Source organism: Cynocephalus volans, chromosome 3 (assembly GCF_027409185.1).
Source record: "Cynocephalus volans isolate mCynVol1 chromosome 3, mCynVol1.pri, whole genome shotgun sequence".
Taxonomy (NCBI): Eukaryota; Metazoa; Chordata; class Mammalia; order Dermoptera; family Cynocephalidae; genus Cynocephalus; species Cynocephalus volans.
In genome coordinates, this window is record NC_084462.1 from 134018568 (window position 1) to 134034010 (window position 15443).

The 15443-nt window shown below is 36.3% G+C and overlaps 1 protein-coding gene across 1 annotated transcript in view; it reads left to right on the forward strand.

The window, feature by feature from the left end:
• ATL1 (atlastin GTPase 1) overlaps positions 1-15443 on the forward strand; it is a 75318-nt gene that overhangs the window by 32460 nt on the left and 27415 nt on the right. The window contains exon 6 of the mRNA XM_063090135.1: positions 1499-1555. Coding sequence (XP_062946205.1) covers positions 1499-1555 — 57 coding nt within the window. The remainder of the gene's footprint in view (positions 1-1498; positions 1556-15443) is intronic.

Here is a 15443-nt window from a genome sequence, read left to right on the forward strand (position 1 = left end):
GTAAAAGATTAGATGTTTCCTGGAGATGGTTCACATCTCTGTAATAACACTCTCTGCTCTTTCAATGATGTTATTCTTGGTTACATAGCAAAACCTATTGTTTCTCTGATAGTTTTCCTTCTGAATATTTTATAGAGAATTTTGCTTTCAATATAGTATTTTATCTTGGCAATCAGAGTCATGTACCAAAATGTGCAAATTTAACAGATAGGATGACAGAGCAGGGTAATCTATGGCATTGGAAATATTATTTGGAGTTCACATCCAGCATTGCTATCAGATGTATTTCTAGTACATCACACTAACCATTTATGACAAATAGGCAATATGCTGAATAATTGTTAGATGTTTTTCATAATAAGAACAATTACTTCTTTGGGCATGTGTCATAACCTAACCAACTACTTTCCAAGTTAATGACATGGCACTATTCTATTCCAGTTTAGTGGTTTCTAAACAAGGACAGTTTGGGGACTTTGATATTGAGTAATCTTTTTTTGAGGTCATTTAAAATTTTTCCTGTAAATTACAGCACCTCTGCCTTCCTCAGAAGTGATTGTAAATTCAAATTATGTTAGTAAGTGATTCCAGTGAGAGTGACTAAGCCCTGGACAAGCTGCCTATCAGACATGATATTTCAGACTTTCATTTCATCACTCTAAATCAGGTGCCTAGTAATTACTCTTTGCTTTCTCGATTTCTATGGCTCCCACAGGAGAGGCAGTGTGGTGCTGTGGGTGCTATTCTAAAGGAGCAAGAGATGGGAATCCTGTGTGTCAGCATTCTTCCCCAGCTCTGAGAAGCCACTGTGGCTTGTTTCTCTTGTGTATGAAGTGGCATTTCCTGTGTTCATATGGGGAAACTTTCATCACAAGCCCAGTCACAGTTACCTCCTCGGATCTATGTTCTCCAAATTCTTACATGTCTGGCAACAGCACAAAAACTCATATTATGGTGCTTCATGATCTCAATTGGGAGTAATAAACAATAAGAGAAGGAGTGTATTTGATTCTCCTCTTTTTAAGCCAAATGCCTAATGTCTTTGTAATAATACAGGCCATTGTGCCATTAGATTTACTAAGGAAACAACTTTTGTAAACATATCCTACATGGTTTATGGCTCTCTGGTTCAATCTATGCAAGTTCTGCTTTGAAAGGTCATTTAACATACGTTTCCTTTCTCCCCCTTCTTTCCTACAAAAAACCTGTCCTATATTTTAGATATAAAAGGTGTTAGTTTTAAAATGGAAACTTTATTTTTCAAATGTACTTTATGTCCTTCATTTTAAAATATATAATTACTATAGCTCTACTCTATCTGCCCAGTATTTATTTCCTGAAAATTATCATAATAATTTAATAATGTAGTATTCTGTTACAGCTAGAGGAGAAAATGAATGGAAGAAAGCCAAGCAGTAAAACTGCAGATACTGAAGTTCTCTCTCTCTCTCTCTCACTGTGTGTGTGTGTGTGTGTGTGTGTGTATTTTTCCTTCTAGCTTTTCACTGAATATGGCAGACTGGCAATGGAGGAAACATTCCTGAAGCCATTTCAGGTGAGTGAGGGTTAAATGATGGTGAATTCTTATTAGCTTTTCCTGAAGGCTGTAACCAGGTATATTAGTTAGGGTCATGTTTCTTCTTTTCCTTTATATTATTTAAGAAACATTTTGAATACCTACTTAATGCTACTTGATGCAAAGAGGAGGTAGAAATGGGAAAATAAGTTTTTTAAAAATTATTTTTTAAAAAATGGGGAAATAGGAAGATGAATTAGACATTCTGGTTCTGGCAAGAGTATCAGCTTTTCTCCCCTGAACTTGATCCTAGAAATGCCACAGGAGCCAGAAGAAAATTAATGAATTTGTCAGACATAAAAGCTAAAAACAAACAAATAAGGCTCCTGAGACAATAAAATTTGGTTGTCAGTCATAGCAAAAGCTGACTGAGCAGCAAAGAGGATATTGGGTGGGCGAGAGTTTTTAGAGATTACCCTTTCTTTCTTACACATAAACCCGTTTCATTACCACTGGGTATCAGAACAATAACCAGCTCAGCCTTTGCTGGGTACAGCAGGATAATATCAAGGCAATATCTGAACTTGCACTGAGTAGTATCTGGGCCCTTTAAGTGCTCCCATCTGCCCCTACTCCTCTTTATATACTAAGAACAAGGATATTATAACTAAGTCAGACAGCTCTTGAAAACTGTACCTGGAGGAGGTATAGATTTAAACACCAAGTCTAGACTATATACCTGAAGCATGACTCTTTCAGCCTAAGCTAATCAGAGGAGTCCAAGCTAAGTTCTAGAATTTAGCTTCTCCCTGCAGATACACATGACCAGTCAAGATGGATTATACCTCAAGGGGAATATGAGCACATGGGGACACTGAACAATTTGATAAAAGGCAAAGTAAAATTAATGACTCAGATGGCAAGTAATTTAAAATAAGCTGTATTAGTTATCTATTGCTGCATAACAAATCATCCCCAAGCCACCAATGTTATTATCTCACACAGTTTTTGAGGATCATGAATCTGGACTGGCTTAGCCTGTGTGGTTTTGGCGTAGGGTCTCTCATGAAATTTTGCTCAAGATATCAGCCAGGGAGATCTTCCCTGGAGGATTAACTGGAGGATCTGCTTCCAAGCTCATTCACATGGCTGTTGGCAGGAGCCTGCAACTGTTTACCACATGGGCTTTTCCATAGGGCTGCAGTGACCAAGAGAAAAATCACAGTCTTTTATGACCTAATCTTGGAAGTGACACACCATCAGTTCTGCCATATTCTACTGGTCACACAGACCAACCCTGGCATAATGTGAGAGGGGACTACACAAATATGTAAATACCAGGAAGTAGGGAAGTTGCCACCATACATTTTTTGAGACTGGCCACCATATGATCATATTAAATATTCTTAAAGAAATAAGGTATGACTGTCTTATGCTTCTAGTAATAGAACATTAGGCAATTTGGATTAACTTCTCCCTGATAAAAACCAAAAAACCTCCTAAGAAAATTAAAAATTTGTTTGAATATGTAAGAGTATCAACAAGAGGGCCGAGCCCGTGGCGCACTTGGTAGAGTGCTGCGCTGGCAGCGCGGCGACGCTCCCGCTGCAGGTTCGGATCCTATATAGGACTGACCGGTGCACTCACTGGCTGAGTGCCGGTCATGAAAAACGACAAAAAAAAAAAAAAAAAAAAGAGTATCAACAAGATAGTAAAACATTGTTGAAATCTGAGGGAATATAGAGGCCCAGTAGGGGATTGGTATGATTATGTAAACAATCAAATGAAAACTAATACAGCTATATTAATATCAAGTGAAGTAAACTTTAAGAAAAAAGCATTACTAGAGATAAAAAGGGTTATTTCTTAATAATACAAGAATGAATTGCGAATAAACAGATTGTTGCATATGTAGCACATGTAAACAATTAAATAATTTCTAATTTACAGTAGTTAAAAAATACAGAAACAAAATACTGGACAAAATAGCATTTAAGTTTTGGTCCTTGTATCAATTAAGAAGAGTATTAAAATTACCTAAACTTTAAAAAATTATGTGTGGTGATAAAATTTCAAGGGTTACCACTAGAATAATAGAACTAAAGTATATGGCATCCAGACCAGTAGAGGAAGGGAATGATAGAAAGAACAAACAAATAAAACAAATAAATACCACAATTAAGCCAAAGAGAAGAAAAAGGAAAAGAGAATCAAGAAAAAAGAGGGACAAAGAGAAGCACCAAGCAAGGTAGTAAAGATAAGTCCAAATGTATTAATGTTTTTAATAAATAAATTAAAATCACCTTTTAAAAGAGATTGTCAGTTTGTGTAAAGATTTTGAATTCAACTATTTATGACACATATTAAAACATAAGAACATGTTCATTTGAAAGTAAAAGGATGGAAAAAGATATGCCAGACACAGACTAAGAAAATTCAGGTGGCTATTTTTTTTATGAGACTTCAAGTCAATAAGAATTATTTAGAATAAAGAAAAACATAATGATAAAAGGTTCATTTCACCAGAAGATATGAGGGTTCTAAATTTATATGATAGCCTCAAAATGTATGAAGTAAAAATTGATAGAATTATAAGAAGAAATCTGTAAATTCACTGAAACACAGCTCTCCTAACTATTGATAAATTGAACACAAAATTAGTAAAGATATAGAAGATAGACAGAAACATAGGGTTAACAAGCTTGCTTTATTGGACATGCATAGAATACTGTACCTAACAAATAAAGAATACACATTATTCTTTACTTTGTATGCATTATTATGCACACAAGGTGCATAAATGGCACCAGACTTAAATGGCACCATAGACCAGATGGACCTAACAGACATATACAGAGCATTTCATCCAACAGCTGCAGCATACATTCTTTTCATTAGCACATGGAACATTCACCAGGATTGGTCATATGTTAAGCTACAAAATACGTCTCAACAAATTCAAAAAATAGAAATTATATCAAGTATTTTTTCTGACCATAATGGAATAAAACTAGAAATTAATAACAAGAGGAACTTGTGAAACTACACAAATACATAGAAATTAAACAACATGCTCTTGAATGACCAATGGGTCAGAGAAGAGATGAAGAAGGAAATTGAAAAATTTCTTGAAACTAATGAAGATAGAAACTCAACATACCAAAAGCTATGGACTACAACTACTAAAAGGAAAGTTTATAGTAATAAACACCTACATAAAAAAAAAACCCAGAAAGATTTCAAATAGACAGCCTAACAATATACCTCAAGGAAGTAGAAAAGCAAGAACAAACTAAACCTAAAATAAGTAGAAGAAAAGAAATAATAAAAATCAGAGCAGAAATAAATGAATTTGAGACTAAAAATACAATACAAAATAGCAATCAAATAAAAATATGGCTCTTTGAAAAGATAAACAAAATGAACAAACCCTTAGCCAGACTAACCAAGGGGAAAAAAAAAAAGAAAAGACCTAAATAAACAAAAGCAGAAAAGCAAATAGAGACATTACAACAGATAGCACCAAAATACAAAGGATCATCAGAGACTGTTATGACCTATATGGCAATAAATATGAAAACCTAGAGGAAATGGATAAAGTCCTGGACACATATGACCTACCCAGACTGAACAAAGAAGAAATAGAAAACCTAAATAGACCAATGAGTAGTAAAAAGTCTCCCAACAAAGAAAAGCCTGAGACCAGACAGCTTTACTGCTGAATTCTATCAAACATTTAAAGAAGAACTAATACCAGTACTTCTTAAACTATTTCCAGAAATTGAAGTGGATGGATTCCAAACTCATACTATGAGGCCCACATTACCCTGATACCAAAACCAGGCAGGGACGCAACCAAAACAAAAGAAAACTACACACCAATATCCCTAATGAACACAGATGCAAAGATCCTCAATAAAATACTAGCGAACCAAATCCAGCAACATATCAAAAAGATCATACACCATGATCAAAATGGATTTATCCTAGGAATGCAAGGATGATTCAATATATGCAAATCAATAAATGTAATACATCACATCAACAAAATGAAAGCAAAAAACTATATGATCATCTTGACAGATGCAGAAAAAGCATTTGATAAAATTCATCTTCTGGTCAAGATGGCAGAGTAGTCAGTTCCTGGTGTTGCTCTCTCCCACAGAACAACCAATTTGCAGCTTTTGAGGAGCAGTGACAGAGGACCTGAAATCTGTGCTGGAATGGACAGGAGCTGCCCACTGCAGGACCCCAGTTCAGATTGCTCCCCATTTTGTAGAGAGACTTTAGAGCATTTGGGCCCACACACCCTGAGCCTGCTGGCCAGAGAAGGCAGGTGGGGCTGGGGCGGGACTTCCGACACAGGCTATCCTGTCTCCGTGAGTGAACTGAGAGGCATGGGTTCCCAAACCCTGAGCCAGACAAGCTGGTGAAGACTAATGGGGTGAGAATTTCGGTCCAGGCCATCCCATCACCGTGAATGGCCTGAGAGCCTCCAGGATCCTAAGCCCTGAGTCAGACGAGCTGGTGAATGCAGGCGGGGTGGGACTTCTGGTGCAGGCCATCCATCTCTATGAGCGACCTGAGAGACAGGAGTTTCCAAGCCCCGAGCCAGGCAAGCTGGTGAAGGCTGATGTGGCAGGAATTTCGGCCCAGGCCGTCCCATCTCCGTGAGTGACTGAGAGGCTCCAGGTTCCTAAGCCCCAAGCCAGACAAGCTGGTGAATGCAGGTGGGGTGGGACTTCTGGCTCAGGCCATCTGTCTCTGTGAGTGACCTGAGAGGCACGGGCTCACAAGCCCTGAGCCCGACAAGCCTATGAAGGCAGGTGGGGCAGGACTTCCAGCCCAGGCCATCTGTCTCCATGAGTGACTTGAGAGGCTCTGGACTCCCAGGCCACCTGACCAGCTGGTGAAGGCAGGTGGGGTGGGACTTCTGGTCCAGGCTAATTTCTGCTGTCCAGAAGCAGCAGACCCTTCAGGATCCAAGCCAGACATCAGGGTGAAACAAGTGAACAGGGATAACCCCGGCCACAATGACAAAACACCAAAGGAAAGAAACCAGAAATATGAAAAATCAAGAAAGTACATCACCACCAAAGAAAATTAGTAACTTACAAGTGCTAGATCCTGTAGAACAGGAAGTCTTTGAAATGACAGACAAGGAATTTAGAGTAACTATTCTAAGGAAACTAAATGAGATACAAGAAAACTCAGTGAAACAACACCACAATGAAATGAGAAAAACCATACAGGATCTGAAAGAAGAAATGTACAAAGAAATCAATGCCTTGAAAAAGAATGTAGCTGAGCTTGTGGAGCTGAAGGATTCAATCAACAACATAAAAAATACAACAGAGAATTTAACCAGCAGACTTGAACAAGCAGAAGAGAGAATTTCTGACCTTGAAGATAGGCTGTTTGTATTATCACAGGCAGACCAGAAAAAAGAAAAAAGAATCAAAAAAATTGAAGAAAATTTAAGAGAGACAACTGACAACCTTAAGGGCTAAAATATCCAAATCATAGGTATTCCAGAAGGGGAGGAAAAAGGAAATGGCATTGAAAACATACTCAATGAGATAATAGCAGAAAACTTCCCAGGTATAGGAGTCATAGATCCCCAGATTCAGGAAGCCCAAAGATCACCAAACACATTCCACCCAAAAAGGTCCTCTCCAAGACATGTGATAATCAAACTGACAAATATCAAAGGCAAAGAGAGAATCTTAAAAGCTGCAAGAGAGAAGCAGCAAGTCACTTATAAGGGAGCCCTAATCAGAATGACATCAAACTTTTCATCAGAAACTCTAAAAGCCAGAAAAGAATGGAATGATATATTCAAAACACTAAAGGACAAAAATTGCCAGCCAAGAATACTTTACCCAGCAAAGCTATCCTTCCAAAATGAAGGACAAATAGTATATTTCTCAGATAAACAAAAACTGCGGGAGTTCACTACCACATGGCCAGCCCTACAAGAAATTCTCAAGGAGATATTGGGTTTGATACCACAAAAACAACCATCACTACCATGAATACACAAGAAAGAACAATACCTACCAGCAAAACAATTATGCTAACAGAAGGGAGAAAAAATAGTTTATCTATCACCCCAAAAAACCAACAATACAGAAGACAAACAGAAAATTTGAAAGAAAGGAACAAAAGATACTTAAGACATCTAAACAAATATCAGTATAATGCTAGGAGAAAATCAACACCTTTCAATAATAACTCTGAATGTAAAGGGACTAAATTCCCCATTCAAAAGACACAGACTGACTGACTGGTTTAAAAAGATGGACCCAACAATATGCTGTCTCCAAGAGTCTCACTTGACTTGTAAAGACACACACAGACTAAGAGTGAAAGGATGGAAAAAGATATATCATGCAAATAGAAATGAAAAATGAGCTGGAGTAGCTATTCTCGTATCAGATAAAATAGACTTTAAAGCAAAAACCATTAAAAGAGATAAAGATGGCCAATATATAATGATAAAAGAATCTATCTGTCAAGAAGACATAACAATCATAAATATATATGCACCTAATGTTGGAGCAGCCAGATTTACAAAGCAAACACTATTAGATCTAAAAAAAAGAGATAGACACTAACACCATAATAGTGGGGGACCTGAACACCCCACTGTCATCATTGGACAGATCATCTAGGCAAAAAATCTACAGAAAAACACAAGATCAAAACAATACTTTAGACCAATTGGATTTGGCAGATAGCTATAGAACATTCCACCCAACAACCTCAGAATATTCATTCTTCTCATCAGCACATGTAACATTCTCCAGGATAGACCACATGTTAGGTCACAAAGCAAGTCTTAACAAATTCAAAAAAATTGGAATTATTCCATGTATTTTTTCTGATTACAATGGATTAAAATTAGAAATTAGTAATAAATGAAACTCTGAAAACTGTACAAACTCACGGAAATTAAACAACATTCTACTTAATGACATGTGGGTCCAAGAACAAATTAAACAGGAAATCAAAAAATTTCTTGAAACTAATGAAAATAATGACACATCATACCAAAACCTGTGGAATACTGCAAAAGCAGTTTTAAGGGGGAAATTCATTGCATTAAATGCTTACTTCAGAAGAATGGAAAGATGTCAAATAAATAACCTAACACTTCAACTTAATGATCTAGAAAAACAAGAACAATCCAAACCTAAAGTTAGTATATGGAAAGAAATAATTAAGATCAGAGCAGAACTAAGTGAAATAGAAACATGAAGAACAATACAAAAGATCAATGAAATAAAAAGTTGGTTCTTTGAAAAGATTAATAAAATTGACAGACCTTTAGCAAGGCTAATTAAGAAAAGAAGAGAGAAGACCCAAATAACAAAAATTAGAAATGAAAAGGGTGATATTACAACTGATACCTCAGAAATACAAGGAATCATTAGGGACTACTATAAACATCTATATGCCAACAAATTTGAAAATCTGGAGGAAATGGGTAAATTTCTGGACACATACAAACTACCAAAACTGAGCCAAGAAGATATAGAAAATCTGAACAGACCAATAACAATAAAAGAGATTGAAGCTATTATCAGAAGGCTCCCAGTGAAGAAAAGCCCAGGGCTGGATGGGTTCACTGCAGAGTTCTACTGAATCTTCAAAGAGGAACTGATACCAATTCTCTACAAACTGTTCCAAAACATTGAAACAGAGGCCATTCTCCCAAACTCATTCTATGAGGCAAATATCACCCTGATATGAAAACCAGACAAAGATGCATCAAAAATAGAAAACTATAGGCCAATATCCTTGATGAATATAGATGCAGAAATCCTCAATAAAATACTAACAGAATACAGCAACACATACAGAAAATTATCCACCATGATCAAGTGGGATTCATCCCAGGGATGCAAGATTGGTTCAACATATGCAAATCAATAAATGTGATACACCACATTTATAAAAGCAAAGACAAAAACCACATGATCATCTCTATTAATGCTGAAAAAGCATTTGACAAAATTCAACATCCTTTCGTGATAAAGACTTTCTACAAGTTAGGCATAGATGGAAAGTCTCTCAACATAATTAAGGCCATATACAATAAGCCCACTGCCAATATGATCCTGAATGGATCATTAAAAACAGGAACTAGACAAGGATACCCACTCTCACCACTCCTATTCAACGTAGTGTTGGAAGTACAAGCCAGAGCAATCAGAAGAGAAGCAAATAAAGGGCATCCAGATTGGAAAGGATGAAGTCAAGCTGTCCCTTTTTGCAGATGATATGATCCTATATACTGAACAGCCTAAATCTTCTATTAAGAAACTCCTAGAGTTGATAAACGATTTCAGCAAAGTTTCAGGGTACAAAATCAACACACAAAAATCAGTAGCATTTGTATACTCCACCAGTGAACATGCAGAAAAAGAAATCAATAAAACTAGCCCATTTACAATAGCCACGAAAAAAATAAAATATTTAGGAATAAAGCTGTCCAAGGATGTGAAAAATCTCTCTGAAGAGAACTACAAACCACTGTTGAGAGAAATTAAAGAGGACACAAGAAGATGGAAAGATATACCATGCTCTTGGATTGGAAGAATTAACATTGTGAAAATGTCTATATTACCCAAAGTGATCTACAAATTCAATGCAATCCCCATCAAAATTCCAATAATATTTTTCTCTGAGATAGAAAAAGCTATACAGACTTTTATATGGAACAACAAAAGACCACACATAGCCAAAGTAATTCTGAACAACAAAAAAAATAAAGCTGGTGGCATAACACTACTTGACTTTAAACTATTTTACAAAGCTATTATAACCAAAACAGCATGGTACTGGCATAGAAACAGACACACAGATCAATGGAACAGAAGAGAGAACCCAGAAATTAACCCATATGCCTACAGCCATCTGATCTTTGACAAAGGCAGCAAGTCTACATACTGGGGAAGAGACGGCCTTTTCCACAAATGGTGCTGGGAAAACTGGATAATCATATAGGAGAATGAAACTAGACCTGTATCTTTCACCATATACCAAAATCAACTCAAAATGGATTAAAGAATTAAATATAAACCCTGAAACAATAAAACTCCTTAAAGAAAACATAGGGGAAACATTCCAGGAAATAGGAGTGGGTACAGAATTCATGAATAGGACCCAAAAAGCACAGGCAACTAAAGGTAAAATAAACAAATGGGATTATATCAAACTAAAAAGCTTCTGTACAGCAAACAAAACAATCAACAGAATAAAAAACAACCAACAGAGTAGGAGAAAATATTTGCTAAATATACATCTGACAAAGGATTAATATCCAGAATATACAAGGAACTCAAACAACTTTACAACAAAAAAACAAATAACCCAGTTAAAAAATGGGCAAAGGAGCTGAACAGACATTTCTTAAAGGAAGACATATGAATGGCCAACAGACACATGAAAAAGTGCTCAATATCACTCAGCATCCAGGAAATGCAAATCAAAACCACACTGAGATACCATCTCACTCCAGCTAGGATGGCTAACATACAAAAGACTGAGAGCAATAAGTGCTGGAGAGGTTGAGGAGGAAAAGGAACTCTTATCCACTGTTGGTGGGGCTGCAAAATTGTGCAGCCTTTATGGAAAATGATATGGAGTTTCCTCAAACAATTACAGATAGATCTACCATATGACCCAGCGATCCCACTGCTGGGAATATAACCAGAAGAATGGAAGTCATCATGCTGAAGGGATACCTGTACTTCAGTGTTTATTGCAGCTCTATATACAATAGCCAAAAGCTGGAACCAGCTGAAATGTCCATCATCTGATGAGTGGATAAGGAAACTGTGATACATCTACACAATGGAATACTACTCTGCTATAAAAAAGAACAAAATACTATCATTCGCAACAACATGGATGGACTTAGAGAAAATTATATTAAGTGAAACAAGTCAGGCACAGAAAGAGAAATATCACAAGTTCTCACTTATTTGTGGGAGCTAAAAATTAATAAATAAATAAACACACAAACAAATAAAGGGTGGGGGGAAGAAGACAGAATAATCACAAAAATTCCTTGAACTATTTAAGCCTAGTGCACAGATAAATGTGGGGGGTGGTGGTGGTCAGGGGTGGGGGTGGAGAGGAATGGGTAAAGGGGCATGAAAATCAACTACAATGTATTTTGAGAAGTAAAATAAAATAAAGTTAAATTTAAAAAAATTTTTCAACTTCCCTCATGATAAAGACTCTCAACAAATTAGATATAGAAGGAAAGTATCTTAATACAATAAGAGCTATATATGACAAACCCAGAGTTAGCATCATACTGGAACAAGACAAGGATGCCCACTCTCGCTACTTGTATTCAACATAGTAGCAGAAGTCCTAGCCAGAGCAATTAGGCAAAATAAAGAAATAAAGGGCATCCAAATTGGAAAGGAGGAAGTCAAGTTGTCCCTCTTTGCAGATGATGTGATTTTATATAGAGAGAAACCTAAAGACTCTACCAAAAACTCCCAGACCTGATAAACAAATTCAGTAAAGTTGCAGGCTACAAAATCAACATACAAAAATCAGTAGCATTTCTATACATCAACAACAAACTTGCAGAAAATGAAATCAAGAAATCTGTTCCATTTACAATAGCAACAACAACAAAAAATACCTAGGAATAAATTTAACCAAGGAGGTGAAAGATCTCTACAATGAAAACTATAAAACACTGATTCAAGAAATTAAAGAAGACACAAAAAATAGAAAGACATGCCATACTCATGGATTGGAAGAATTGATATCATCAAAATGACCAATACTACCCAAAGTGACCTACAAATTCAATGCAATCCCATCAAACTACCAATGACATACTTCACAGAAATAGAAAAAACAATTTAAAAATATATATGGAACAACAAGAGACCCAAAATAGCCAAAGCAATCCTGATATATCAAAATCAACTCAAAATGTATTAAAGACTTAAATGTAAGACCTGAAATAATAAAAATTCTAGAAGAAAACATAGGGACATACAAATGCCAAAAGAGGAAGTCAAGGTTTTCTAGCTGTCCCTGTTTGCAGATGACATGATTTTATATATGGGGGAGCCCTAAAGACTCTACCAAAAAACTTCTAGACCTGAAAAACAAATTCGGTAAATAGAAAACTTCAGGACATAGGTCTGGGCAAAGATTTTATGAATAATACTTCAGAAGCACAGGGAACAAAAGAAAAACTAAAAAATAGGATTATATAAAACTGAAGAGCTTCTGCACAGCAAAGGAAACAATCAATAGAGCGAAAAGATGACCTGAAAAATGGGAGAAAATAATAAGTACTGCCATATGATCCTGCAGTCCCACTACTGGGTTTATATCTAAAGGACTGGAAATCAACATGTTGAAGGGACACCTGCACTCCCATGTTTATCATGGCTCTATTCACAATAGCCAAGAGTTCGAACCAACCTGAATGTCCATCGGTGGATGCTTTGATAAAGGAAATGTCATATACATACACAATGGACTACTACTCAGCCATAGAAAAGAATGAAATTCTGCCATTTGTAGCAACAGGATGAACCTGGAGAAAATTATGTTAAGTAAGCAAGGCACACAGAGAGAAATACCACATGTTCTCACTCATATGTGGAAGCTTAAAAAGTTGATATCATAGAAGTAGAGAGTAGAATAGTAGTTACTAGAGACTGGTGGGGAGAAGGGGGTTGGAGGATGGGGAGAAGGGTGGTCAATGTTATAAAACAGTAGAGAGATAGGAAGAATGGGATCTAGTGTTCTATAGTAAGAGGGAGACTACAGTTAATAAAGTACTGTGTGCCTTTAAATAGCTAGTAAGGGTGATGTTGAATGTTTCTAACACAAAGAAATGACAAATGTTTGAGGCAATGGATATATGAAGCAACCTGATATGATCATTGCACACAGTATGAATGTAATCAAATATCATACTGAACTCCATAAATATATATATATATTATCAAGAGTCAATTAAAAAAATAAATTAAAAAGAGAGAAATAGTAAAATAGTGGTTTCCAGAGGCAGGGAAATGGAAGGAGGATGGGGATGGGGGAGAGGGTGGCATGCTAGTACAAGGCTACAAAGTTACAGTTAGATCGGATGAATAAGTACTGGTGCTCTAGGGTGACAATAGCTAATAATATTGTATTGTGTATCTCAAGATAGCCAGAAAAGAGGATCTTGAATATTATAACCACAAGGAAATGATAAATGTTTAGGTGATAGACATGCTGATTAGATCATTATACAATGTATGCACGTATTGAAACAACAAACTGTACCCCAAAAACATGTACAATGAAAAAAATAAATTGAAAACAACAACAATGAAAAACCACTTTACACTCATTAGTTAGGCTAAAAATAGAACATGGTGGTAATACCAAATGATAGCTAAGATTTAGGTAGATGAGAACATCCAGACCCTTTTGGTAAAAGTGCAGATTGGAGCAGCCATTCTGTGGAGCAGGGGAAATATATAAGGATATTCACTGTACTATAGATAGAGTAGTAGTAGCAGGAAATTGGAGGCAACTCAGGTGTCCATCGCTAGAAGAATGGGTACATACGATATGGTAAAAAGCATACTCTGGAATATTCTGCAGCATCCAAAGGCAGTGAACCAGAAATATATAGAGTAGCATGAATAGGGTGTGAAGACTCTGACTGAATTAAGCAGAAAAAAGTATGATGCTGAAACATGATACTACAGACAGTCACTGACTTATGATGGTTCAATTTATGATTTTTCGACTTTAGGATGGTGTGAAAGTGATACACATTCAGTAGAAACTGTATTGGGTACCCATACAACCATTTTGTTTTTCACTTTCAGTACAGTATTCAGTAAATTACATGAAATACTCAACACTTTATTGTAAAAATAGGCATTGTGTTAGATGACTTTTACCCAACTGTAGGCTAACATAAGTGCTCCAAGCATATTTAAGCTAGGCTAGGCTAAGTTATGATGTTAGGTAGTTTAGATAAATGCATTTTAACTTACAATATTTAAGATGAGGAGCATCTGTATTATTTAATATTATTTAAAATGCCCTACACAAAATAATATATATTAGAGTGGGCATAGTTGGGAGCGGACAGTTGAGGAATGGGAGCAGGGATTTAGGAAGAATATGATAAAGTATAGCAAGAAAGAGGCCTGTGCATGGAGAGATGATAGTTTGCTGTGAGTGAAGGAGTTGTGGATCTCTCCACTGAGATCCGAGGAAGGGGCTCGGGGGAGGAGATGAAGTAGAATAAAACCAGTCCTGGCTTAGGATCATCTATATGGTTTACAATACCTGCTAGATTCTCCTGTCCTTCTCAGGTTGATAGTTGAAGTGTTGTATGGTAATTAGGCTATTGCTCTGATTTTTCTCTTCTCTGAACTTGTCACTCTCAGGACCACTGACATACATAGACTGGGGAACTCAATTGTAAATTCTGAAAAGGAACTTTAGGTCTCACCAGCAGGTGTCACTGCTCCCTACACTTTGCCAGATATATTCAAACTAAAAGAGACCAGCCAATGCTCTGATAAAAGAGACAGATAGATGATAGATAGGTAGGAAGATAGATAGATGGAGTTATTGCCTTTGGTTAAAAAAAAAAAAAAAAATACCAATGAGCTGAAAACAAACAATAGAGAAAACTTTAAGAGATCACCACTTGTCAGTGAACTGTTAGCATTATGAAATGTCAGTGAAAAGAAAAAGTTTTGACTGAATGAGTCAACCATGACTTCTAAACAAGTTTAGACTTGTAAATCTAACTATAATGAAGTTCAAATGATAAACTTATTAAATAGTAAAAGTGACATCCAAAGCCAATTAATAATATTTGAGATTAAAGCAACCAAATTCACAGCAAAAAATACTTCACATA